Genomic DNA, 26,485 nt, shown 5'->3' on the forward strand with positions numbered 1-26,485 from the left:
GACAAATCTGGAAGATAAATGTTTCCAGACCTGCCTGTCTAAAATATCTCCCCTTCTGCTCTGCCTCAGCAGTACCCTCCTTCCCTCTGGCTTGGCCTGAAAGTTCCTTGCTGAATAAGATAACAAAGACAATACCAATCCCAGCCAACTCCTAGTCAAATGGCCAACTGAAACTCAGGGTAGGTAACCCATGAATGACCTTGACCCACCAATTGGGATTGATTTCTTCCAATCACCTGAGAGATGGGAGGTTCAGCACGACTTAGTCTCTTCCACAGACAAGAACCTCACTATTCTTTTTTTTTTTTTTTTTTTTTTCTGAAGCTGGAAACAGGGAGAGACAGTCAGACAGACTCCCGCATGCGCCCGACCGGGATCCACCCGGCACGCCCACCATGGGGCGATGCTCTGCCCACTAGGGGGCGATGCTCTGCCCATCCTGGGCATCGCCATGTTGCGACCAGAGCCACTCTAGCGCCTGGGGCAGAGGCCACAGAGCCATCCCCAGCGCCCGGGCCATCTTTGCTCCAATGGAGCCTTGGCTGTGGGAGGGGAAGAGAGAGACAGAGAGGAAGGCGCGGCGGAGGGGTGGAGAAGCAAATGGGCGCTTCTCCTGTGTGCCCTGGCCGGGAATCGAACCCGGGTCCTCCGCACGCTAGGCCGACGCTCTACCGCTGAGCCAACCGGCCAGGGCTAAGAACCTCACTATTCTTAAGTAGCCTCTTGAGTTATTGGGATGTTGTAATGATCAAAAAATTAACCTTCGTGTTGCAACTAAAATTTCTCTTGTGATTCTCACCCATTGGTCCTAATTCTCTTCCCACAAAGCTCATCTGCTACTTCTTACACATGATAACTGTCAGGTTAAAAGCACTTCTTTGCATAAAAGGTTAAACTCAAACTTCATTGGATGGACCAGTTACAAGTAGCTGCCAGCACTTCAATTTTACCTCCCACCAACAGGTGGCAACAGCAGTTGGCTACTTAATGTACAAATGACTGGTAAATGTCCTTTGATGCCAACCTGTTTCTAAGCAGAAGAGCTTTTTGCCCTTGAAAACGGCACATGTATGTTCCTTGATGAATTTCTTCTAAGGATAGTCTCAGATCCTTTAAACAATCTTTGGGGTTCCTCATTTTTCTGTGTGTCCATGTCTCCCTTAAATACAGTACCCCACCTGAAACATGACTCCAAAGTGGTGCTAAAATGTCCAGAATGACATTTTTCTTGATCCTTATCAGCCCCGAGTCTAAATTCTACTATTTACTAGCAATGTGACCTTGGTCAACTTTCTTCACCCCTTGGGTATTCTGATCATTAAAACATAAATTAGAAACTCCAGAGGGTTCTTGTAAGAATTAAACAAGAGCCCTGGCCAGTTAACTCAGTCGGTTGAAGTGTCATCCCCAAACCACCGAGGCTGCGGGTTCGCTCCCCAGTCTGGGCACATACAGGAGGTGAGCAGTGAATGCACAACTAAGTGGAACAACAAATGAACGCTTCCTTCTCTCTCTGTCTCTCTCCCTTTCTCTGTCTCTCTAAAATAATTTTTAAAAAAAAAATAGGAAATGAGATCAAACATGTAACATATTTAGCACAGCGGCTGTGCACAAAACCTGTTGACATTACACTGGATCAAATAGCTCATTATCCTTACAGGCGGCTACAGCACATGGCTCATACACACCCTGTGGGTGTGCCCCCCAAAACTTTTCCAGACTTTCTTATGCTTGTTTATGGTTGATCAAAGCCCTAAGATTGGTAAGTGAGAGGCTTTCTAAACTGCAAAATGCAGAAAATAAATAAAATAAATAAAAGGCAATAGCAACTGCATTATGAATAGTGATGATATTGCGATGAGATGGTGTTCAGTAGCTAGGTCTCCATTAGGCTCTTGTGCAAATGTCTTTCCGAACTTCAGTGCATTGATTCCTGGTAGCCTTGACTTGGTTGATTTGGGCCCTCAGGAGAGAAGCGTGGTGTCCCAAGGAAGGAACTGAGGAGGGATTCACCAGAACTTCCTGAGGGTCCAACTTTCTCCTTCATCTCCACTGAGGTCAGAGACAGAGGAAATAGTCAAACCTCTCCCAGAAAGACAAAAATCCTAATGTGACTGGTAGAGAGAGCTTGGGGACACTAAGTGGGCAGGGGAAGAACAAATCCTTGAGATGAGAACCAGGAGACCAGGGTTGCCATTCCCACTCCCTCTGCATGTGACTTTGGAAAGTTCTCTCCCCTCTCTGGACCTTGGTTTTCCATTTGTAAAATGGGTCCATTTGAAGATGATCTCTAAGAGCCTTTCCAATCTGTGGTTCTATTGCACACAATAGCCATTCATAGCTTAACTTAAGAACCAGTGTCTTCTAAAACTTCATCTTTTTTTGTAGATACCGACTCGAGGGTGTTAGAAGAGGGAAGTTTGTGTGTACAGTTCATGCTGGAAGGCAGGAATGCTTCCCGTACGGCAGCTGAGACTGGACAAACTGAGGAACTGTCCATATAGGGGCCATGCATATGGGACAAACCTCCAAACCCTCTCTTGGGTATATAGTAACCCAAGTCTGCCTGAATCCTAAATGGCCACCTCCTATACTCTCTGTTCCTGCTGAGTTCCATATCATCTCTCCCATTCCAAATGCTCTTTCTGTGTGTGCCTCTGTCTCACTGTGTGTCACAGTTGCAAAAGATGCGACCTAAATTAATTTAATGCTCCCCTGAACTTGGGGCGATCCACAATTAATTACATACCGAATACACATTCCTAGTGGTTGGTTCCCAGAAATTAGAAAGCACATTTCTGGTTTCAGTTTCAGTTATCCATCCATTCTTTTATCCTGCCATTCACCCATGCACCCACCCAGGGTGCACAGTTTACCTGGCACCTGTTCTTCTGTCCATTTGCTCTGTCATTCATTCAACCAATGCCTACCATGGAACAGCACTGAGAGGACTCAAAGAAGGGTCATGGGGATCATGTCCCTAGAGCCCAAAGAGGATGAGAAGTGAAATTGTTCCCTTTAAGAATATTCCCTCCAATCAATAATTATTTGATTATTGTCTAACCCAGCACAGGTCATATTCTAACTGAGCACAGGTTACTGCGAGATGTCTGATCAATATCATATTGAAGTCCTATGGAAAAAGCAGTGGCCTGCAGAGCTAGAAATCTAGGTTTTAGGCTCACCACATCTGTGAAGTCTTATTCCCGATCCTGTCAAATTCTGGCTTGAACATCCTTTGTTTCTGATTTTTGTGGCCCACATTGTAAAGAAAGGAGCCTCAAGAAACTCCCAACCTAAAGACGTGCAAATCTAAGTTCCATATACTAAGGTGTTAAATAGAAGTCCTAGATGAAAGTGGTTACAAGGCAGATTTTTGCCTAGTGCCAAAAGGGTGGCACATGCAGTGCCAGGAGTCAGGGGGAGGACAAGACCTGTGGGCGCTGTGGTTGAGTCTGACCAAGAGCTGGAATGTGACCTGTGGCTTCCATTTGCCCCTGGTCTTTGGCCACAAGCCAAAGGCCTAGCTCGCAAGGGTCCTCACACTCCACCCGAACTTCACATAAATCTCCAGGTGTCCCACTGTCCCCAAAGTAAAAAAAGAAAAGGCACAAGGTTAAATAATTTATGCTCCTCAGTGAATCTGTCAGAAAATAATGATTCCATCTTGACAGTCTAGTCAGGAAGGGGAAGGCACTAAATGCTAGGCACTAGCTCCCACATGTTTTCTCATTTAATCAATACAACGAGGTGGGTCTTTTTATCTCTACTCTGCTGATAGGGAACAGAGGCTCAGAGAGGTTGAGTGACTTGCTCAAAGTTTTATAGTAAAGTGAGGGGAGAAGCCAGGACTCTGCTCGGTATTCTTTCCACCTGTTTAATATTTAGAGCCCAAGAGGTTCAGCAAACCTATAGATGGAGGGGTTCCTCTTGCATGGCACTGTTGACACGGGGCCAGATCATTCTCTGTTTTCGGGTCTGACCTATGCATTGCAGGAGGCTTAGCAGCATCCCTGGCATCTACCCACTAGTAGCACCCTCCAGTTGTGATAAAAATGTCTGCAGGCATTTCTCGCGTCTTCTGGAAGGCAAATTGCCTCTGGTTGGGAATGGCTGGAATAGAGCTATAAGCCTCTCTCTCTCTTTCTCTCTCTCTCTTTTTAAATTTTCTGAAGTGAGAAGTGGGAAGGCAGAGAGACAGACTCCCGTATGCCCCCGACCGGAATCCACCTGAAATGCCCACTAGGGGGCGATGCTCTGCCCATCTGGGCGGTTGCTTCATTGCAACCGGAGTCATTCGCAGCACCCAGGACAACTTTGCTCCAATGGAGCCTTGGCTGCGGGAGGGGAAGAGAGAGGTAGTGAGAAAGGAGAGGGAGTAAGAGTGAAGAAACAGATGGGCGCTTCTCCTGTGTGCCCTGGCCAGAATCGAATCCCGGACTTCCACACGCTGGGCCGACGCTCTACTGCTGTGCCAACCAGCCAGGGCTATAAGCCTATCTCTTGACAGTTTCCTATCCTTTCTACCCAAGAAAGTCTTGGCAAGAAGCAAAATGTCCACTCTCTACATGCATCTGTGGCTAGAGAACCAATAATGACGACGATGATGATGACAACCACAAACACAACAGCTACCATTCATCGAGTACTTACTATGCACCAGTTACCATGCTAAGTACTTTGTATAGATTTTCTCACGTATATTATCTCTATTTTCCAGACAAGGGAACAGAGGCTCAGAGACTAGCATAGACTAACTTCTATGAGAATTTATAACTTTGCTTAGATTAACATGCAAACCCACTTAGATCACCCTGGATGTTATTAAGGTTTGTGTAGATGTTATTAAGGTTTGTGTAACCATATCCCATAGTTTGCTAAGAATTTAACAGAAAAGCTGAGATTCAGTTAAACTTTCTACCATACCGATGCCATCCCTCCAGTCTAACGCTCTCCTACCTATTTCAGCCAAGCCCCTATGCCACCCCCGACACTGACAATTGCCAAAACTTTTTTTTTTCTCCCAGAGATAAGCCCAGGAAGCTCTGCAGGACCAGGGGACCCATCTGGCTCAAACTACCAGAGGCTGGCTGAAGCGGCTTGGAAAACTCTATACCGACCTTTTCATGAACTAGTCTCATGATCATCTCATTATAATACTAAAATCTCCTTCCAGGGTAGAGATTTTCCACCAATTTTGAACACGCAATGTATGTATAAGCATGTTTTCTGACTGCGCGTGCGCATTAATATCTCTGCGTATGCATGCGCTGACATAGCTCACCTTGATATTTATGTATGATTTCATTGAATGAAGACAAATCTGATCATTGGTTCAGGGACAGCAGCTTCGGGAAGTGACCCGCCCCCCGCCCCCACCCTCACGTGTGTCCTCACCTGGCAGCTCTCAATATGTTTCTTCTCATAAAATCTCAGAGTTGTCGTTTGGCTAGCAACTACTGAGTGATTGGACCCAGTTTCTTCTGGTACCACCAAGTGTTTAGAAGATCTTTAATCTTAATCTTATAAATCTACTCCCTGCCCCATTCTGGTGTGCAAAGATGCCCCTCGCTGCATGGCCCCTCCATGAGTCCACTAATCCCTTTACAGAATGGAGAAACCACACTGCACGGGTTAGCCAGGTTCTCCCCGCCCCGCACAGCCAGAGCCTTTGACCTCTTCCCGCAGCCCTCCGGCTCTGCACTGACAGGAGTGAGTCTTCCGGCCAATAGGAAAAATGACAGGTAAAAAGGATAAACATAATCTGCCTCATCCAGGGAGAAATAAAGTTTAGGATCTATCCAGAAGCACATTAAGGTCGGTTGAGGCCGCAGAAGAATATATTGGGCCCCTTAAAAAAAAAGAGAAAGACAGGGAAAATAAAAATACATGTTAACCATATTTTTAAATAAATAAAAAACATTATGTACTATTAATGTTAAAATTGCATATATGAAACCAAACTTGATGTCATTAGGAAAAAGTGTCAAGTTTGGGTTTTCCAGGGGTCCTCCAGAAATCGGGGACCAGGGCGTGAACCTGGTGCACCCGCTGTTAAATTCGGAGTTAAATCTATCTTTCGCATTTTTTATTTTATTTTATTTATTCATTTTTAGAGAGGAGAGAGAAAGGAGAGAGAGAGAGAGAAGGGGAGAGGAGCTGGAAGCATCAACTCCCATATGTGCCTTGACCAAGCAAGCCTAGGGTTTCAAACCGGCGACCTCAGCATTTCCAGGTCGAGGCTTTATCCACTGCGCCACCACAGGTCAGGCTATCTTTCGCATTTTTAAAAAAATGCAGGAGGGACTTCTGATTAAACATAGCAGATGGAACACAAATATTTATCTCTTTCTCTGGAAACCCCTCACACATGATAGCAAAGGAATCAAGGCATGTAAACCCACAAGGCGGAGGAAAGGAAGACAACCCAATCGGAGAGGCGAAACCAGGTTTGAAGGCTGGAAGGGCTGATGGCCGAGTGTGACTTCGTAGCCCAGAAAAGGCCAAGGCCCAAGCCTGCTGCCCGGGGAAACCAATAAAAGCTGATCGCACTGATGAAACCCCAGGAAGACTCAGGGACGGGTGGCAGCAGATGCCACCAAAAGTCAGGGTCCCATGGGGGCCTGAAAAGAGGAATTCACAGCTCAGCTCTGTTGCCTCCATTGGTACTCCCTGACACAGGCTTCCTTTGCCCCGTAGAATATGGCATGTTCATCCTCTGTAGAGAGTAAATCAGGAGGTAGACCTACTTGCACAGCCCAAGATGACAGCCAAATGTGGCTATTTACATTTAAATGAATATTAATTAAAATTAAATTAAAAGCTCAGTGTCCCAGTCACACTAGTCATGATTCAACTGCTACCTAATCTGCACCGTGGCCTGTGGCTCCTGCCTCGGTCAGCGCAGGTGTAGACGTGTCCACCAGGGCACAGCGTTCTATTGGACAGCGCTGCCCTTGCTCCTGGCCACAGGAAGTGTGGTCCTTGGATCAGCAGCAAGGGCAACTCCGAGGACCTTGGTAGGGTTGCAGAACTTGGGCTCCATTCAGACCTGCTGGATAAGAACCTGCCTTTTGGCAAGATCCCCAGGTGATGGTTCATCTCTGGTTGAAGGAAAAAAACCCTGTATTGTGGGGCTCACCCCATCCTCTTACCCTCCTGACCTGCCGAACTTTATTCAAGAGCCAGGCAGATTAGAAATGAGGTTCTGGGGAGGCTGACCAGTCAAAGAGAACAGAAGTATAGATACTGATTGACATTGGAGGACCCTGCAATGAAATAATCAGGTTCCTGACAACCAGCCAATGGGGAGGTCGCTAGTAGACCCTCCTACCCTCCCACACCAGAGCTTCTCCCGAACTTTTTATTTCAGTGAGCTCCTCCCCGCAACACACTCTTACTCTTAAATAGGAATAGATAGCTAAGGGGGTCAACAGACCTTTGTGGATAAAAGCCTCAAACAGGAGCCTGACCAGGTGGTGGCGCAGTGAACAGAGCATCAGATTGGGACATAGAGGATGCAGAGGACCCAGGTTCGAAACTCGAAGTCCGCAGCTTGAGCGCGGGCTCATCAGGCTAGAGTGTGAGGTCAAAGACATGACCACATGGTCGCTGGCTTGAGCCCAAAGGTTGCTGGCTTGAGCAAGGGGTCACTCGCTCTGCTGTAGCCCCCTGGTCAAGGCACATATGAGAAAGCAATCAATGAACAACTGAGGAGCTGCAAAGAAGAACTGATGCTTCTCATCTCTCTCCCCTCCTGTCTCTCTGTTCCTATCTGTCCCCTCGCTCGATCGCTCGCACTCTCTCTCTCTCTCTCCTCTCTCTCTCTCTCTCTCTCTCTCTCACACACACACACACACACACACACACACGCCTCAGAAAGGATAAAAAGCTAGCAAACAAAACAAATGAATAGATAAAAACATTAAAAGCAAACAGATAACACAAAGAACAGAAGAAAACATCCACATCCTCAGGGAAATAAGATACTGCATCTATAAAATAAGTACAGGATGCTATAAGAACACTCTGAGAACAAGAAAGGGTGCTAGAAAATAAAAATTGACAAAAGAAATAAAAAATTCAAAAGATGGGTTGGAAGATAGTTGAGAAAATGTCTCATAAACTTGAATAAAAAAGATATAGAAAGAGAAAGTAGGTGAAAACAGATTACTCCAGAAGGTCCAACACCCTAATAAGAATTCCAGAAGCGATTAAGAAGAAAAAAATTGAGGGGAGGAAATTTTCAAACAAAAAAATAATACCTGAAAATTCCCCAGAAAAAAAGGATATGAGTTTTCAGAATGACAGGGCCCTCTGAGCCTCCAGAATGATTAATAAAAAAAATCCCCAATAGGGCTCATCGTCATGACCTTTCAGAACACACGGCATAAAGAGAATACTCCACACACATCCATATATATATTTGAAGGTCAAATGCAAAGGCCTAACAAGATGAACTCAGAGTGGCACAGGATTTGACAGCAGCAGCACTTGAGACTGAGACAACCCTCCAAAATTCAGAGGGAAAATAATTTCCAGCCTAGACTTGCACAGCAAGCCAGGCTAAATATTGAGTGAAAGGGCATAACAACGATATTTTGGGGCACGCAAGGATTAAAAAAAATTCACTCCAGCCCATGCCCCTTTGCCCGCGAAACTCCTAGAGGAGAGGCCCCACTAAAGTGGAGAGTAAAGCCAGCATGAGAGGGGCACGGGATCTAGGGACCTGGGGGTGCCCAATCCTACTGGGTGGGGGAGGTGCAGGGGGCTCAGCCAGCCAGAAGAAAAATGAAACTAGTAGATTTTCTGGTTTTGTCCAGACTGAAAGATCTACTTTTCTGTTGGAGTGTTTGGGGGGATGAATTTATGATAGAAAACGAAGCTCTTTCAAAAGGCTTGAGGAGCCCTGGCAAAGTAGCTCAGTTGATCAGAGTGTCATCCCAATACGTCAAGGTTGTGGGTTTGATTCCCAGTAAGGGAACATACAAGAATCAACCAATGAATGCATAAATGTGTAGATCAACAAATCAATCTCTCTCTCTCTCTCCTTTTCTGTCCCTTTAAAAAGTCAATTTAAAAAATTAAAAAAAAAAAGGTTTAAGGAACCAAACGACCCCCCCCACACACACAATTTCTCTTTCACCACTCCCCGTCCCCACTCCGTCCTGGCCCTAGGAGGCAACCCCTTGAGATCATAGGATTCTGCGGAACCCTTTCTGAAAACTGCTAAGCCCAATGCCCCTTCCTTACAAATGGAGAAACTGAGGGCCAGTTAGGCCACCCAGAGGGAGAAAGGTTCATTTAGTGAGGTTTGGAGAACACCTTTCTGTTTCACTCAAAACAAGATCAGTAACAACAGCAAGAAGCAAACAAACCTGAAGGGAAAGCCCAGCTGGTGAGGGAGACGCCACTGGGCCCTGTGCTACCTGCCTTTGCTGTGCTTCCAGTCACCCTGCTGATGTCACTGCACTAAGTTTCTAAAAGGAATAGACTGAGTTACCTCTAATTTCCTGAGTTATATCTAACTGCCACTACTAAAGCAAGAACACGTGGGTGTAACTGAGTTTTGTACACCATGGTGAGCCCACTGTAAACTTCTGGGGAGAACAAATTGGGGTGGGAGTACAGGGCAGAAAAAAACCAAACATAAGTGAGTGCCTTGACCCCCAGGGCTCTTGAGTAGATTGTTACTATTATTTTTAAGACTCAAGGCCAGTATCTTCTTACAAACAATAACTTGACTTTGTCCCTAATGCTGACGACCCCTCAGTGGTCTTGCTTTTTTGACGCTTTGCCTTTCTATCTGCGTTTTCCAAGGGCTTGGCTAGCCTCAAAGGGTTTGCAATTAAAGAGCGAAGGATGTAAACTCGGTCTGGATTGTCTGCATTTAAATATGAAATTCTAAGAAACATACCACTCTGTAATCTTAACGCACGACATTCTCTCCTTGAGTCTCAAAGTTCTGGCCTACGAGGCTACTGTCCTTACCTATACAACAGGGCCACCACCCAAATCCCAACAGAGAGGCCTGATGTAGGGAGCAAGAACTTGGGCTGGTAGTTAGGAGTCCTTGGTTCAAGTCTTACCTCTGCTACTTACTTGCTGTGTGACCTTGGGCAAGTCACTTCTTCTGTCTGGACTTCAGTTTGCTCTCCTGCACAATGCACAGCTGGGGCCCAGTGACCTCCCTCTCAGGCTTCTTCCATCTTATGACTTTCCCAGCTTCTTGGCTTGGTTCAGGACGTGGCCCCTCACCCTCCCCAAGGCTTGCCTGCCTCCTACACCCTCCACTCCTGAAGGAACACCCTTCCCCTTTCCTGCCCAAGCTCGGGTCTGGCAAGCACTGGGCTGCAGAGAGGACAGGAGGTGGGGAAACTATCCCAGCAGCTCAAGCCTCCGCGGTGAGAGCTGGCTCTCGGCCTGTCACAACAGGCCCCGAGATACAGAGGGGCATTTGTCTGGGGGACCCAAGGTTTCATTTAAATCTGCATACTCACTCTGGCCAGCCGCCTCTCGCCTCTCTTTTCTCCCCTCCCTCTCCAGCGGCAGGACCGGCACCAGCTTTGTTCGGAAGTGGGATGTGGATGTTGCACGGACCCCTCGATGGGCTGGGAAACCGGACAGGAGTAGGGTGGCAGTGGCGAGGGTGGCCACGGTGAGGGGGAGGCTGGAGACAGTGGGGGAAGGGGACAGGAAAGGCTTTGGACGGAGCTGTGGGACAGTAGAGAGGGTTCAGGAGGAGGGGGCTAGTTCCCAACTCCCTCCTTGATTAGCCAAGGGACTGTGAGCTAGGTACTTTCTTCCTTGGCTTTCAAATGGGAGTGACTGTCCCACTCTTGTGCTGTGCGGACTAAAATAAAATGATGAATTTACAAACAGTGTGGTGTAGTGAAGAAAAGGATTTGGAATTATATAAAACTGGGTTCAAATCCCACACCTGTTACCTCTAAACTCACTATTGTGGGTTTAGTTCCCATGAGCCTCATTTTCCTCATCTGAGAAAAAAAGAGGTATGTGGGTAGCTAAACAAGAGTGCAAGGATCAAATAAGAACTGATGGGGCCTTGGCCGGTTGGCTCAGTGGTAGAGCGTCGGCCTGGCGTGCAGAAGTCCTGGGTTCGATTCCCGGCCAGGGCACACAGGAGAAGCGCCCATCTACTTCTCCACCCCTCCCCCTCTCCTTCCTCTCTGTCTCTCTCTCCCCCTCCCGCAGCCAAGGCTCCACTGGAGCAAAGATGGCCCGGGCGCTGAGGATGGCTCCATGGCCTCTGCCTCAGGCGCTAGAGTGGCTCTGGATGCAACAGAGCGATGCCCCAGATGGGCAGAGCATTGCCCACTGGTGGGTGTGCCAGGTGGATTCTGGTCGGGCGCATGCAGGAGTCTGTCTGACTGCCTCCCCATTTCCAGCTTCAGAAAAATACAAAAAAAAAAAAAAAAAAAAGAACTGATGGGAAGTACCTTGCCCAATAAATATATTTGAATGAATAAAGAATTGGCATATCATGACTTTTGTGGGCCCCTCCCACTATAATAAATTTATGTGGTCTCTACACATTTTATTTTTTCTTATGTGAGAAAAAAATTGAAGCATTTTCTCCCACCCTATAAGTTGTAACCCCCCCACCTTGATTTTAAAAGAAATTAAAATATTTTGGCCTCAAGTCTGCCTCAAACTAGAACTTATTATGGTCAGAAAGTCCCCACAGGTTTTAGATTCTGTAGACCCTGTCTGAGCTCAGTCTCAAACCCTGTCTGAGCTCAGCCCTGTCAGTCCCTCCTACCCCTGCCACAGGGCCTTTGCATATGCCAGTGCACTCCTTCCTCACCTACTGATACTTATGATACTTTAACCCCAGTATTAATTTGAACGTCTATGCTAAGCACTCTGACAGTGTTGTGTCCCTCTCTTACCACTGACCGTACTTAGTATCTTCTGTCTGATGAATGGTTGTATCCCACACCAGACTCTGAGCTCCATGAGTGCAGGGGCTGTGCCACTTTTTACTCACTTTTTTTCTGTGTGTGTGACAGAGACAGAGTCAGAGAGAGGGACAGATAAGGACAGACAGATAGGAAGGGAGAGAGATGAGAAACATCAATTCTTTGTTGCGGCTCCTTAGTTGTTCATTGATTGCTTTCTCATATGTGTCTTGACTGGGGGGCTACAGCAGACTGACTGATCCCTTGCTTGATCCAGCGACCTTGGGCTCAAGCTGGTAAGCCTTGTTCAAAATAGATGAGCGTGTGCTCAAGCTGGCGACCTCGGGGTCTCGAACCTGGGTCCTCACATCCCAGTCCGACGCTCTATCCACTGTGCCACCACCTGGTCAGGCTACTCACCTTCTGAATCCCCAGTGCCTGGAACACTGCTTGGCACATTGTAAGCATGAATGCATAGTTGTTGAAAAATAAATGACTGGCTAAGTGAACGAGTAGTGATTGTTCAATAATTGCTGGCTGAACTGCAGCAGCGGTCAAGCATCAAGCACAAGTCTTCTGGCTTGTGCCTTCCCACCACCTGTGGCTGCCACAGTGATGAAGATGTGACACGTAGACACAAGACAGGCTGTGCATGCCACGGAGCTCAGAGCTGGAGAGGGTGCTGAGCAGGGGGCTGGGAAGAGGTCAGGATGCCTTGAGTGGGCATTAAACTCTTGGGCTGTGGGGTCAGAGTGACCTGGGACTGAACCCCAGTAATCTATTAGCATGCCATATTTACTTGGTTCTATGTACCAAGCCCTCTATTCAGGACTATGTTTCTTGATGGTCTCATCCACCCTGAGTGTAAAGCATATTACAGTTTAAAATATTTATATAAGGAAGCTGAGGCCCAGAGAGGTTAAGTAAGTTGCCCAAGGTCACCAACTGAAGTGGGTTGTGAACCCAGGGGATCTGACTTAATGTCTGCTGCATACTCTGAGGGCATGACAATAAGAATAAACATTTAGCCTGACCAGGCAGTGGCGCAGTGAATAGAGCATTGAACTGGGATGTGGAGGACCCAGGTTTGAGACCCTGAGTTTGCCAGCTTGAACACGGGCTCATCTGGTTTGAGCAAGGCTCAGCAGCTTGAGCCCAAGATTGCTGGCTTGAGCAAGGGGTGACTTGCTCTGCCATAGCCCCACGGTCAAGGCACATATGAGAAAGCAATCAATAAACAACTAAGGAGCCACAATGAAGAATTGATGTTTCTCATCTCTCTCCCTTCCTGTCTGTCTGTCCCTCTCTCTGACTTTCCCTGTCTCTGCCACACACAAAAAAAGAATAAACATTTAATAAGCACTATGTGCCAAGCACATTTCTAAAAACTTCACAAAGAAGTTTTTTATTTGTATAGTTTTTATTTCATTTTTTTCTAACTTATTTTTATCCCATAACAACCCCATGAGGAGAGTCTCACTATCTTATTTTTACAGGGGAAGAAACTGAAGTCCAGAGAGGTTAAGTCACTTGCCTAAGGTAACACAGCCAGCAGAAGAGGTAGACTGGGTGGAACCTAGGCAGGACACTCCAGAGTTCATACTTTTTTTTTTTTTTTTTTTGTAGTTTTCTGAAGCTGGAAACGGGGAGAGACAGTCAGACAGACTCCCGCATGCGCCCGACCGGGATCCACCCGGCACGCCCACCAGGGGCGAAGCTCTGCCCACCAGGAGGCGATGCTCTGCCCCTCTGGGGCATCGCTCTGCCGCGACCAGAGCCACTCTAGCGCCTGGGGCAGAGGCCAAGGAGCCATCCCCAGTGCCCGGGCCATCTTTGCTCCAATGGAGCCTTGGCTGTGGGAGGGGAAGAGAGAGACAGAGAGGAAGGAGGGGGTGGAGGTGGAGAAGCAAATGGGCGCTTCTTCTATGTGCCCTGGCCGGGAATTGAACCCGGGTCCCCCGCATGCCAGGCCGACGCTCTACTGCTGAGCCAACCGGCCAGGGCCAGAGTTCATACTTTTAACCACTCCACTTCACAGCCTCAGCTCAATGAATGAGCATTTTTATTATTCTTTTACTGGGAGTTTGTAAGGTGGAGAAAGGAAGAGCAACATTCTAGCTGGAACAGTGAGAGTGAAGGGGAGGGGGCAGGAGGTGGACGTCAGCACATCCAGGAGGGAAGCGTAAGATTTGATGAGGGGATGGGACAGGGAAGGCCAGAATGGAGATTAGATGTGAGGGACATATTGCGATCAATTGGAAACTTCCTCCATAGGGAGAAGCTAGCATGCCTTGCTCTCTCAAGAATCCCTATGAAACTTGGCCCATTACCTCAGTTGGTTAGTGTCAACCGCATACGCCAAGGTTGCAGGATCAATCCCCAGTCAGGGTACACATAAGACTCAACCAATGAAGGCATGAGTAAGTGGAAAAACAAATTGATGTTTCTCTTTCTCACTCCCTTCCTCTCTCTAAAAATCCATAAATTAAAAAAAAATTAAAGAATAAACCAATGAATGCATAAATAAGTGGAACAAGAAATAGCTTTCTCTCTCTCTAAAAATCAATTAAAAAAAAAAAAAAGAATCCCTAGTGGCCTGTGGTGGTGCAGTGAATAAAGTGTCAACCTGGAACACCGAGGTTGCCAGTTCGAAACCCTGGGCTTGCCTGGTCAAGCATAATGGGAGTTATGCTTCCTGTGCCTCCCCCTTCTCCTCTCTATCTTCTCTCTAAAATGGAATAAAGTCTTTAAAACAAACAAACAAACAAACAAAAAAGAATCCCTATGTTATGGATTCTGTATGAGATGTTTGAAAACTCAAAGGGCTCTGCTGGGTGCCCTTTGGAAAGTTACTTAACCTCTCTGTGCCTTCATTCCTTTTCTGTAAGATGGAGGTGGAAAAAAGAAAAAGGACCTCCTTCATTGAGTTGCTGTTTAGGTAAGAGGAGATAATGAATATAAAGCCCCTTGCAGAGTGTTTGGCACAGAACAGCCCTTTAATAAGTTTTATTTCTCTCCCCTTCCCTGCCTCCAGGAAGATCTCCCCAAACCTCCAGGCTACCAGAATTAAAATCAGTGACTAATCTGCAGCATTCCTGGAGACCCAGGTCGATAGGTGAGGGAGGAAGAAGAAGAAGAGAGGAAAATGTCAAGCTATCCACTTTCAAGATGTGTTCAAGACTGAGAAAAAAGAATAATCATAATCTATTTCCTTCTCCTTCCTGCTGTGTCAACTTGGGCTTATATAACTGAACTTCTCTGTGAGGTAGCCCTTGGGGGCCTCCAGGAGGCAGGGTTGGCAGTGACATAAATAAATATTTCTGTGCTCCCTGCCCAGGTTCTGGGCAAACACCACAGCCTGAAAGGGAGGCCATGAGGAGGAGGAAGCTGGGTGAGGAGTGAGCTCTGGCTGGGAGTCAGGAGACCCGTGTTCCAGGCCCAGCCCTGCCTCCAGGGACGTAGACCTTAGGGGACGAGCTTTCATGGTACAGTGACCTGGGAGGAGACATTCCAGTCTGGGCTGGGAGTCGTGGAAGCCTTGGTCAGTTCTCTTTGTGGAAAGAACCAAGTCCGCTCCCACCTTGGCCTGGCATTCAAGGCCCTTCGCGCCTCTCCCTCCAGCCCACCTTGCTCCCCCTCCTCCTTTACAAGGCACCTTGGCTCTTTGGAACTATGGAGTTTCCCCCGGCAGTGTTTGTCCCTTCTTCTGAGATGTCCTCCTTTCCCTGTGAACTGGTAGTGACAAGGGAAACAAAGGTATGGGTTTTGGAGTTAGACCTGGGCTCCAGTTCAGGCTTAGGGAATGAAGTCAGCTTGGGCTCATGACTAAACCCCTCTGCGCCCATTTCCTCATCTGCAAACTGGGCTTTGTGATTCGTGTCTTGTTCCTTGTTGTACAATCAAATGAGATAATGATTATGAATGATAAGTACCAATGACTTAGCCTTACTGTATAGACCACGCATGGGTAAGGGTTAGCGTTTAAGTCACTGAGCAAAGCACGCCAAACCCCTAGCACAGTGGCTGCTAAAAATGCTCGTTTTCTATTCCTCCAAGACCTGCCCAAAGCCCCCCTGCTCATCTCAAGTAGGTCAGTCTGTTCTGAGACTCTTCACAGCACCTCACAGGTGCCTCAATTACAGCACTGTTGGCATTAAAGTGTTGTAATTAGTAGGTAGATCTGTCTTCTATTCTAGGAGCTCTCTGGGGGACAAAACCTGCCTTAGCCGTGGCCATTGGAAACTCAGCATGGGGTCTGCCATGTAGAAGGCGCTTGAATGAGTAAATGAATGCACGTGGTCACACATAAAGGCTGCCTGACAGGGACGTGCTTAAGTAAATGACCACGGATGGTCTGGCTTTGAACATCCCCTTAACTTTCTGGGCTCTGGATCCCTGAGCTCTGGTGATGGCCATCAGAGCTCCTTATTCAACTTCATGCGATTCCAGGGGCAAGTCACATCTGCTGGGCTCTTACGTTGCTTGGACTTGGACCGTAATTTTCTAGTCAATAACCAGGATACTAGCCCTAGCAAAGGTTTTTTGGCTCATGAGGCATCCAAGAGATCAGGAAGCTATGGAGTGACTGAATTTCCAGAATAGTCCAGTAGTTTATGAATCGTGGACTTACTTGCACAGTGCCTGGGCTGGCCAGGCACCCAGCATCCAGTTGTCCAACAGATGCTCAGGGGATTGGAGGCAGTGTGTTTTTTTACTCCATTGTGGGGCTGGGCTATGCTGCTGTGAGGGGACAGAAGCCACCAGCTTTCTTCCTGGGGGACCCACTTGTTGGAAAAGGAGGTAGACTTACAGAGCTGCCGAGCCCCCTTACTGCAAGGTCTCTCCATCATTCCAGCGCCATCAGTTGCTTCTGACCGGCTACAGAACCAAGCCCTAATTCTTTGCCTGGGTAACCAAGGTCTTCCGTGAACTTCTCAGACTTACTACTGGCACCTGTCTCCTTTTCTCCCTGACTCTAGGTGGAATGAGCGACTTCTGGCCTTCTAAACTCAATAGTGCTTCCCAGCATCAGCAAGCTGGCCGCACAGTATCTCCTATTCCACACGCTCTTCTGTAGCATGACCTGGCCACTAACCCCCACCCCCCAGTCAACGTGTGGACTCTATTTTCTCCGCTCTCTGGAATCTGGGTGGGCCCAGTGACTGCTAAGTATCGCCAGAACACGGCAGAAGTCACACTAGAAGGGACACGGGGGTAGCCCTTCAGTGGCAGCTTCTGCTTTCTACCTTACAGAATGCCTGCTCTGCCTGACCAGGCGGTGGCGCAGTGGGTAGAGCGTCGGACTGGGATGCGGAAGGCTCATCTGACTTGAGCAAAAAAAAAAAAAGCTCACCAGCTTCGCTGGCTCAAGCAAGGGGTTACTCAGTCTGCTGAAGGCCAGTGGTCAAGGCACATATGAGAAAGCAATCAATGAACAACTAAGGTGTTGCAACAGAATGCTTGCTCCTGGAACTTCCTCTCAGGACCCAGCTGCTTTGCTGCGACAGGCTCAAGGCCCGTGGAGAGGTCCCAGCTGTGCTCCTGACCGACAGTCAGTGTCCGCAGGCAGCCACGTGAGTGAGCTGCCCCAGACACCCAGGCCAGGTGAGCCTTCATATGACTGAAGAGCCGACTGAAACCACATGAGAGACTGCGAGTGAGAACCTCCCAGCTGAGCCCAGCCAACCTACAGAGCCATGAGAGAAAACAGTAACAAACTGTTGTTTTAAGCCACAAGGTTTTGGAGCAGTTGGTCACCCAGCTACAGGTAATCATCAGCACTCTGGCCTTCGTTTCAGCTCTACACCATTATAAACCAACCACTATCATGAGACCCAACTGTCCCCAACTCCCCGGGTCACCTCTTCCACCTCTGACTACTTTTTTTTTATATATATACAGAGATAGAGAGTGAGTCAGAGAGAGGGATAGACAGGAACGGAGAGAGATGAGAAGCATCAATCATTAGCTCTTCATTGCGCATTGCAACACCCTAGCTGTTCATTGACTGCTCTCTCATATGTGCCTTGACTGTGGGCCTCCAGCAGACCGAGCAACCCCTTGCTGGAGCCAGCGACATTGGGTTCAAGCTGGTGGGCTCCTGCTCAAACCAGATGAGCCAACGCTCAAGCCGGTGACCTCGGGGTCTCGAACCTGGGTCCTCTGCATCCCAGTCCGATGCTCTATCCACTGCGCCACCACCTGGTCAGGCTGACCACTTTTTTTTTTTGTATTTTTTTGAAGCTGGAAACGGGGAGGCAGTCAGACAGACTCCCGCATGCGCCTGACCAGGATCCACCCAGCATGCCCACCAGGGGGCGATGCTCTGCCCATCTGGGATGTCGCTCTGTTGCAACCAGAGCCATTCTAGCGCCTGAGGCAGAGGCCACAGAGCCATCCTCAGCGCCAGGGCAAACTTTGCTCCAATGGAGCCTTGGCTGCGGGAGGGGAAGAGAGAGACAGAGAGGAAGGAGAAGGGGAGGGGTGGAGAAGCAGATGGGCGCTTCTCCTGTGTGCCCTGGCCAGTAATCGAACCCAGGACTTCTGCACGCCAGGCCGACACCCTACCACTGAGCAAACCGGCCACGGCCACCTCTGACCACTTTTATTTTATTTTCTTTAAATGTATTTATTGATTTTAGAGAAAGAAGAAGGAAGAAAGAAAGGGAGAGACAGACAGAAACATCAGTCTGTTCCTGTATGTGCCCTGACTGGGGATCAAACCAGCAACCTTTGCATGTACGGATGATGTTCTAATTGAGCTATCCCAACAGGGCACCTTTGACCACTTTTAATAATTATTTGCACCAACCAAGATGGCTTGGAATTGAGATCCCTGGACTTAAAAGAAAAGAAAGTACTTTTCTTTTAAAAAAACATTTATAAAGTGTATTCTAAACAGAAATGTTCTATCATTTCTGAAAATGGAAAACCAATGTCACTTGCCCTCAGTAGATGGTAACAAAATAAATTGGATGACACAGACCAGTGTTGTTAATTCTAGCTAGACAGTGTTACCTTGCGAAGTGTCTGAGCCCAAGGCTGGCCTTCTCTTTGTTGCAAGTGTTCTGGTGACACTGGTAGCCAGGCTGAGTTCCAGTGCATGGGCAGTTACAGCATATCAGCTTCCAGTTCTCTGGCTCAGGGTCAAGGTTGTATGTCCTTAAACTCAACAGTTCAGAAAAAAAAAAAATCAATAGTTTTGTCAGCCTTGTGATTTTATCGCTTTCCTGATTCTGGGAGGCACCAGAGGTCCCCAATCTGGCCAGTTCTGTGGTGTTCTGGAATTCTCCAGCAGTTCCAATATTTTGAAAGAACTAGGTGAAGCAAACCCCTTCCTACCTAAAATGCTGAGTTCTGCTTGTTTTTTGCACTGACCTCTGACTTGAACACTCACACTTGCAGGATCTCCTTTGTTTTTTTTATTAATTATTTCCCTTACGAGTATTTTCAATGTGGGCCTTTGTATATTCTGCGGCTTTATTTGCCTGAGAATATTTTTATTATGACCTCATGTTGTTTGTTTTCCAAACTCATTAAAAATGTTTAAAAATTGATTTTAAAGAGGAAAGGAGAGAGAGAGAGAGAGAGAGAGAGACATCTATTTATTGTTCCACTTATTTATGCATTCACTGGTTGATTCTTATATGTACCCTGACCAGGGATTGAACTCACAACCTTGGCATATGGGGATGATGCACTAACCAACTGAGCTATGCAGCCAGGGCATGATATCATGTTTCCACAGAGACAGAGAGAGAGAGAGAGTCAGAGAGAGGGATAGACAGGGACAGTCAGACAGGAATGGAGAGATGAGAAGCATCAATCATTAGTTTTTCGTTGCGCATTGCGACACCTTAATTGTTCATTGATTGCTTTCTCATATGTGCTTTGACTGCAGGCCTTCAGCAGACAGAGCAACCCCTTGCTCGAGCCAGTGACCCTGGACTCAAGCTGGTGAGCTTTTGCTCAAACCAGACCAGCCCTCACTCAAGCTGGCGACCTCGGTGTCTCGAACCCGGCTCCTTCGCATTCCAGTCTGACGCTCTATCCACTGCGCCACCGCCCGGTCAGGTGACATCATGTTTGAAAGACAATTTGGTTGGCTTTAAAATTCTGGATTGAAAGGGTCCTTTTCTTTCAATTCTTAGTAACATTACCTTTTGACGTCCTTCATCAAGTTATTGACAAGCCAATCTGATTCTTGTTCCTTTTTGTAAGGTAGGCTATCTCTCTCTGCTCTCTCTCTGTCTTTCATATTCTCAATTTCACCCAATATCTGTGTGTGATTTATTCCTTATTTCTACTGTTGGCTACACCATGAGTTCTTTCACTTTGAACTCATTAATTTTTCTTTAATTCTAGAACATTTACTCTCTATTGTTTCTTCAATTATTTTTTCTCTTTTTTAAAAAAATTTATTTTTATTTATTTATTCATTTTTTTAGAGGGGGGAGAGAGGCGGGGGAGGAGCAGGAAGCATCAACTCCCATATGTGCCTTGACCAGGCAAGCCCAGGGTTTTGAACCAGCGACCTCAGCATTCCAGGTCGATGCTTTATCCACTGCGCCACCACAGGTCAGGCTTCTTCTCCTTTTTAACTTCTCTTTCATTTTGGGACACCTGCTTCTACTCTCCATACCTCTTGGCTTTGCTTTTTTATTTGTTATCTCCTTATCTTTTGCTGCTTCCTTTGGGACAGTTCTCAATCTGATCTGTCTCTTTGCTAGTTAATTCTTCAACTGCATTCGTCCTGATATTTATGCCATCTCTTGTCTTTTATCTTCAGTACTATATTTTTTCATAGCTAATGTTTTCACTTGGTTCTCTCCTATGACTGTTTTTTGGAAGATAAATTTACGTTTATTTCCAATTTTCCTATGATTTCTTATTCTTTTATTATTTTATGAATTTCTTCCCTAACTCCTTATATATTGATATAATTATCACACTTTACTTTGCAACCTTGGTCCATCTGGTTCTATAATTCTGCGTCAGATGGCATGGGTAGCTTGACTTACTGCCTTTCCTTTACAGTAGTGGTACTTCTCAGCTGTCTAATTATTTTGGTGGGTGAGTTCAGGTTCCCCTGGGTGTACCATCTAACTGTGGTAATGCGCCCTGGGGAAGGGCCAAAGGCATAAAAGGAGAGGAAAAACATGAACCTCCAGGCAAAGAGCCACATAGACACCTTTTGCCACCCTCCTCTGGGTGGCGCTCTGAGATATGACGTTAGGCTGCCCTTCTGAGATCCCATGGAGAAGGATCATTGGCAGGAGATAGACTCCTTCAGTGGGATCTTGCAGGCTGTGGTGGGATGGGGCGGAGGACCTTGGTGGAAGAGTGAATGCCTGTGTGAATCAAGTGAATGCGTCTTGATCAATTCCTCACTTCATCAGGGCTCTGAGCTGCGCCCAGACACCCCGGGGCTGTAGCTGCTCACTCTGGCACTACAGGGGCAGCACCTAAACTAGGTATGCTTCCCTAAAGAGCAGGACAGTGAAGAAGCTTAGGAGTTCAGATTCTGAGGTCAGTCAAATATTCATTCATTCCATGCTCAAAATTTGTATGGGCCCTGGCTTGTTGGCTCAGCGGTAGAGTGTGGGTCTGGCATGTGGAAGTCCTGGGTTAAATTCCTGGTCAGGGCACATCTGCTTCTCCACCCCTCCCCTCCCTCTTCTCTCTCTCTCTTTCCCTTCTGCAGCCATGGCCCAAATGGTTTGAGCAAGTTGGCCCCAGGTGCTGAGGATGGCTCCACGGCCTTTGCCTCAGGTGCTAAAATAGCTTGGTTGTCAAGCAATGGATCAGTGGCCCCAGATGGACAGAGTATCTCCTGGTAATGGGCTTGCCAGGTGGATCCCAGTCAGGGCGCAGGTGGGAGTCTGTCTCTCTGCCTCCCTGCCTCTCACTTAATAAAAAAAAAAGTTTGCATGTACCAAAGTGTTGTGCTGGGTGAAGGGGAAACAGCAGGAAGCAATCCTTGCCCTCAGGGAAGTCATGCTCAAAAGACTCAGGTCCCAATCCTGGCACTGCCACTTGTCCAACTCAGTCTTTCTAAGCCTCAGTTTCTTCATCTGCAAAAGGGAGATGACCATTGATAGGGTTACCGAGGCTTTCAGGAGACTACATGTCAAGTGATTCACACAATGCTTGGCACACCGAGTGCTCTCGAAAACGTTTATTATTATTATTATTACCAATGATATTGTTATCAGGGATTTGGTATGAACTGGGAGCTGCTTTTTTTTTTTTTTTTTTTTTTTTTTTTTTTTTTTAGATTTTATTTATTCATTTTAGAGAGAGAGAGACAGAGAGAGAAGGGAGGGAGGAGTAGAAAGGATCAACTCCCATATGTGCCTTGACCAGGGAAGCCCAGGGTTTTGAACCAGCAACCTCAGTGTTCCAGGTCGATGCTTTTACCCACTGTGCCACTACAGGTCAGGCGGGAGCTGCTTTTAAAAGATTAATGAATCCCCTTTGTCCTTGAGATAAGCCAGTTACCTTTAAAGTCTGTGACTGGAGTGAAGGGGGTGGGGAGACACGGAAGACAAACAAATCAAATTCCATTTTCCTGAGAGAACTATTAATACCACTAGTCCCTTTCCCCTAGTTCTTTGCTTGTCTTTTTTTTTTTTTTTTTTAATTGCAAAGGGCAATGCAGTGAGGAGGTCAGAACTTCCACAGGGATGGGTGTGGACGTTCTGACCTCCTCAGCCATTTCTCCTTAGCTCTGGGCCCGAGGTCTCCAATGGGCACATGACGCAAAGTGTCCAGGGCCTGCAATAGTTGTAGGGACCCCATAAAAATGTTTCGTTTCTTCCAAAATCAGAAGAAAAAAGAAACTTTTAGGTTAAAGCAAATGTTTTAATGTACCAATGCAGACGTTATTATCACTGTAAATACTACACTGCTCACAAAAACTAGGGGATCAGGGAACATGCAGATACTCCAGCACTTTCAGCCTTTTGTACTGTGCATTTTCTTTCTTTCTTTCTTTTTTTTTTTTCATTTTTCCGAAGTTGGAAACGGGGAGGCAGTCAGACAGACTCCCACATGCGCCCTACCGGGATCCACCCGGCACGCCCACCAGGGGGCGATGCTCTGCCCATCTGGGGTGTCGCTCTGTTGCAACCAGAGCCATTCTAGCGCCTGAGGCGAGGCCATAGAGCCATCCTCAGCGCCTGGGCCAACTTTGCTCCAATGGAGCCTTGGCTGCAGGAGGGGAAGAGAGAGACAGAGAGGAAGAAGAGGGGGAGGGGTGGAGAAGCAGATGGGCGCCTCTCCTGTGCCCTGGCTGGGAATCGAACCTGGGACTCCTGCACGCCAGGCTGACACTCTACCGCTGAGCCAACTGGCCAGGGTCTTGTACTGTGCATTTTCACCAATGAAATAAAAGTTGGTTTTGTATCTTGTTTGCATAATTGAACAACTTTCTTTTACTTGTTTGCTTTTCTGATGTTTTTGTTTAATAAAAAAAAAAATCAAATGCTTTTTTTTATCGCTCCATATTCATTTTGAAATATCCCCTAATTTTTGTGAGCAGTATATTTGCAGAGGAAGGGGACTAGGAAGGCAAAATTGCCTAGGCCTAGGGCCCAGGGAAGCCAGGATGTGTTCCTGGTTAGCTCTGTGACAACCAGCAAGTTGCTATGTCTCTGAAAGAGGAAATATGCTCTTCACTTCCTGGGATGCTGGGGGTGTTAAAGGGACTGAGACGTGAGCAGCATTTAGCACTGTGTGGGCACCGGCAAGCCCTCAGCAAACAGGAGTCAACCATTTATTTCCCTGTGACCTGTAGGCTAAAACCTTAGGAAACCCCAAAGAGGGTTAGGAGATGAGGTACAGCGGGGGGGGGGGACGACGGGACGGGACACCAGTTACATAACTGCTTTTCATTGCAGAGATGACTGGAGAGACAACCTCAGGTGGAGGACTAGGTGGAAGCTGCAAAGTAGGGCCCTACTGTGCTGGGGCTGCGAGAGCCAGACAACAGCAAAAAGAGCTGTCTCTGAGTTCCCAGCACAGACCTGGGGCAGGCCTTAGCCCTGGAGCTGTGGGATGAGTGACCAGTAAATGAATGAATGAATGAATGAATGATGAACGAACTGTAGAGACATTTAAAAATCCTGAGACAGTTGATCCTAAAAGTTGGTTCAACAGGTCCCAAGACACAAGTTTCTCTAACGGAGAAGGGAAACTAATATTTATGTAATTTTTTGTAATTAATCAATTGATTTTAGAGAGACAGAAAGGGAGAGAGACAGAGAGAGAGAGAAAGAGGGAAGCATTCATCTGTTGCTTCACTTAGCTGTGCGTTCACTGGTCTCTGATATGTGCCTTGACCAGGGATCAAACCTGTAATCTTGGTGTTTCTGGACGACTCTAACCAATTGAACTAACTGGACAGGGCCTGGAAGCTAATATTTATTTATTTATTTATTTATTATTATTATTTTTACAGAGACAGAGAGAGGGATAGATAGGGACAGAAAGACAGGAATGGAGAGAGATGAGAAGCATTAATCATTAGTTTTTTGTTGCAGCACCTTAGTTGTTCATTGATTGCTTTCTCATATGTGCCTTGACCGCGGGGTTACAGTAGACTGAGTAATCCCTTGCTCAAGCTGGCGACCTCGGGGTCTCGAACCTGGGTCCTCTGCATCCCAGTCCAACGCTCTATTCACTGCGCCACCGCCTGTTCAGGTGGAAGCTAATATTTATTAAAGTGATTGCTGTGGGTAGTATCCTCTGGAACAAATAGGAAACTGAAGTTCAGAGAGGCTATGTGCCTTGAAGAAAAACCCCATAGCAAAGTCCCTGCTTTTTGCCCCATCCTCACCACAGCCACTTCTGCCCAAGGCTGCCCTGGAGCAGGATTGCTGACCCTCCAGGGTCTGCACCAATCCAAGTGCAGTGCTTCTATCACCACTCTGTCCCCTCCCTTGGGGCCCCCAGCGGGTATCCTAGGATCTGGTAGCCCCACAGAGGGCCCCAACAGCTCAGGAATGTCCCACCCCGGCAGGAGGCCCCTCAGAACAGGTCTGGAAGCTGGCTGAAGAACAGGCCTCTCTGTCTTCGAGATTGGCACACCCTCTTCCTTAGACCAAACTGCAGCCATCACCCCCAGGAGTTCAAACCGCAGGAGAGGTTCCATTCCCACAGCCACACTCTGGCCCCGCCCCCTCAGCTCTACCTACACCCCGCCCTGCTCAGGAATCCTCAGAAGGCGGCCGGCCCACTCTCGCCTCTGCGGGGTCCCCTTCCTCCCCTGCCTCCTCCTGCCTCCCTAGGGTCGATAGGTCTGATAAGGAGTTCATTTGAGAGAAAACAAAGAGGGAGCCATTCTGCCAGACCCCAAAGCAAAGAGTCCTGCCAGAGGCCAGGATGCCATCGGCATCAACAGGCGGATGGATGGAGATGGGGAAACCGATAGGAGCAGCATTCATGGGGCTTGAAAACGGTCCAGGAGAAATAAACTCGCTGCTGCTCCCGGCTGCCTTCAGAGCCCTCGGACCGCAGCGCACAGAGCGCGTCTTCACACAGGCCCTCTGGCCGGCGAGCGGCAGCCGAGGTTACAGAGGTTCCTATTTTGAATTCTTTTTCTTCAGTATTAAACATACATCTTTTAAAAAATAAACATAGAGGTTGTTTTGGGTCTTTATTTTTATCATACATCAGGTTTAAAAAAAAAAAAATTAAAACGGTCTATTGGGCAACTTAAAATCCATTTTACTTTTTTTTAAACTTTTCTTTCCATTTTATTGGCAGATTGGAAAAAAAAGGAAGTACTGCGTTCTCAATTCCCAGAGCATTTTATGGCCCACTGTGGTGATACGAGCGCTGGGAATTAGGAGACTCGGGGTCTCCCCTAACTTTCCCTGACTGAGCATAGAGCATCCTCTCGGGACCCCCGTTTCCCCACCTTTAAGTGGAGGTGCCCTCTATTACCGTGAGGGGTCCCCGTAGCTCTGAGTCTGTGACCCTGCATTCCTGGAGCAAGGGGATGGGGAACAGTGTGGACACTGCTTTACCCTCTCGGACCCCCAAGGGTCTCAGGAACAGGTGTGTCATGGGCAAATAGAAGCAATTCTAAAAAGTGTTATAAGCCAAAGCTTCAGACTTGGCTCTTTTGAAGGGTACAGTGTCTCCTGTCACCTGTAGATGCTCCCGACTTCTCACCACCACCTCGGACCTTTGTTTCCCCACCTGGGAGATGAAACCCCCACAAGGTTGCCTGTCAGGAGTCAGAAAAGTTAAAGGTCCCTAACTGTGCTCAGAGTGGCTCCACCTCAAGGACACAGCTTCCTTCCGGCCTCAGGCAGGAATGGCCGCAGTCCACAGTGGTGTGATATAGAGTGAGGGAAGTTTTGAAGGGCTGTTGATACGATACAGTTACAGCAGATCCCCACAAAGACCAGTGCGTCCCTCCAGCCCAGCTCACTGTGTGCCTGACCCATCACATACTGGTTGGTGGGCTCACTTGGCACCCACACTGCCCCCTTCAGCTACCTCATGACCAGCTAGCGTGGAGACCAGCAGGGACAAGGTGAGGAATGTCCCATCCC

At 47.4% G+C, this 26,485-nt stretch overlaps 1 protein-coding gene across 6 annotated transcripts in view; it reads right to left on the reverse strand.

The window, feature by feature from the left end:
• Positions 1 to 26,485, reverse strand: part of NCMAP (non-compact myelin associated protein) — a 45,160-nt gene that overhangs the window by 14,116 nt on the left and 4,559 nt on the right. For 2 of the 6 annotated variants that reach the window (XM_066270086.1, XM_066270082.1), the window contains exon 2: positions 18,939 to 19,088. The exons of 2 other annotated variants lie outside the window; for them this stretch is intronic. Coding sequence is in view for 2 of the 4 variants with exons in the window: in XM_066270082.1 (XP_066126179.1) it covers positions 18,939 to 19,025 (87 nt within the window). In the remaining 2 variants the exon portion in view is untranslated. Of the gene's footprint in view, positions 1 to 7,154; positions 7,202 to 18,938; positions 19,089 to 26,485 lie in introns of those variants that run through there. 2 more of the 6 variants (XM_066270084.1, XM_066270089.1) reach the window with 2 other exon arrangements.

The sequence above is a fragment of the Saccopteryx bilineata genome, chromosome 3, assembly GCF_036850765.1.
Source record: "Saccopteryx bilineata isolate mSacBil1 chromosome 3, mSacBil1_pri_phased_curated, whole genome shotgun sequence".
Lineage (NCBI taxonomy): Eukaryota > Metazoa > Chordata > Mammalia > Chiroptera > Emballonuridae > Saccopteryx > Saccopteryx bilineata.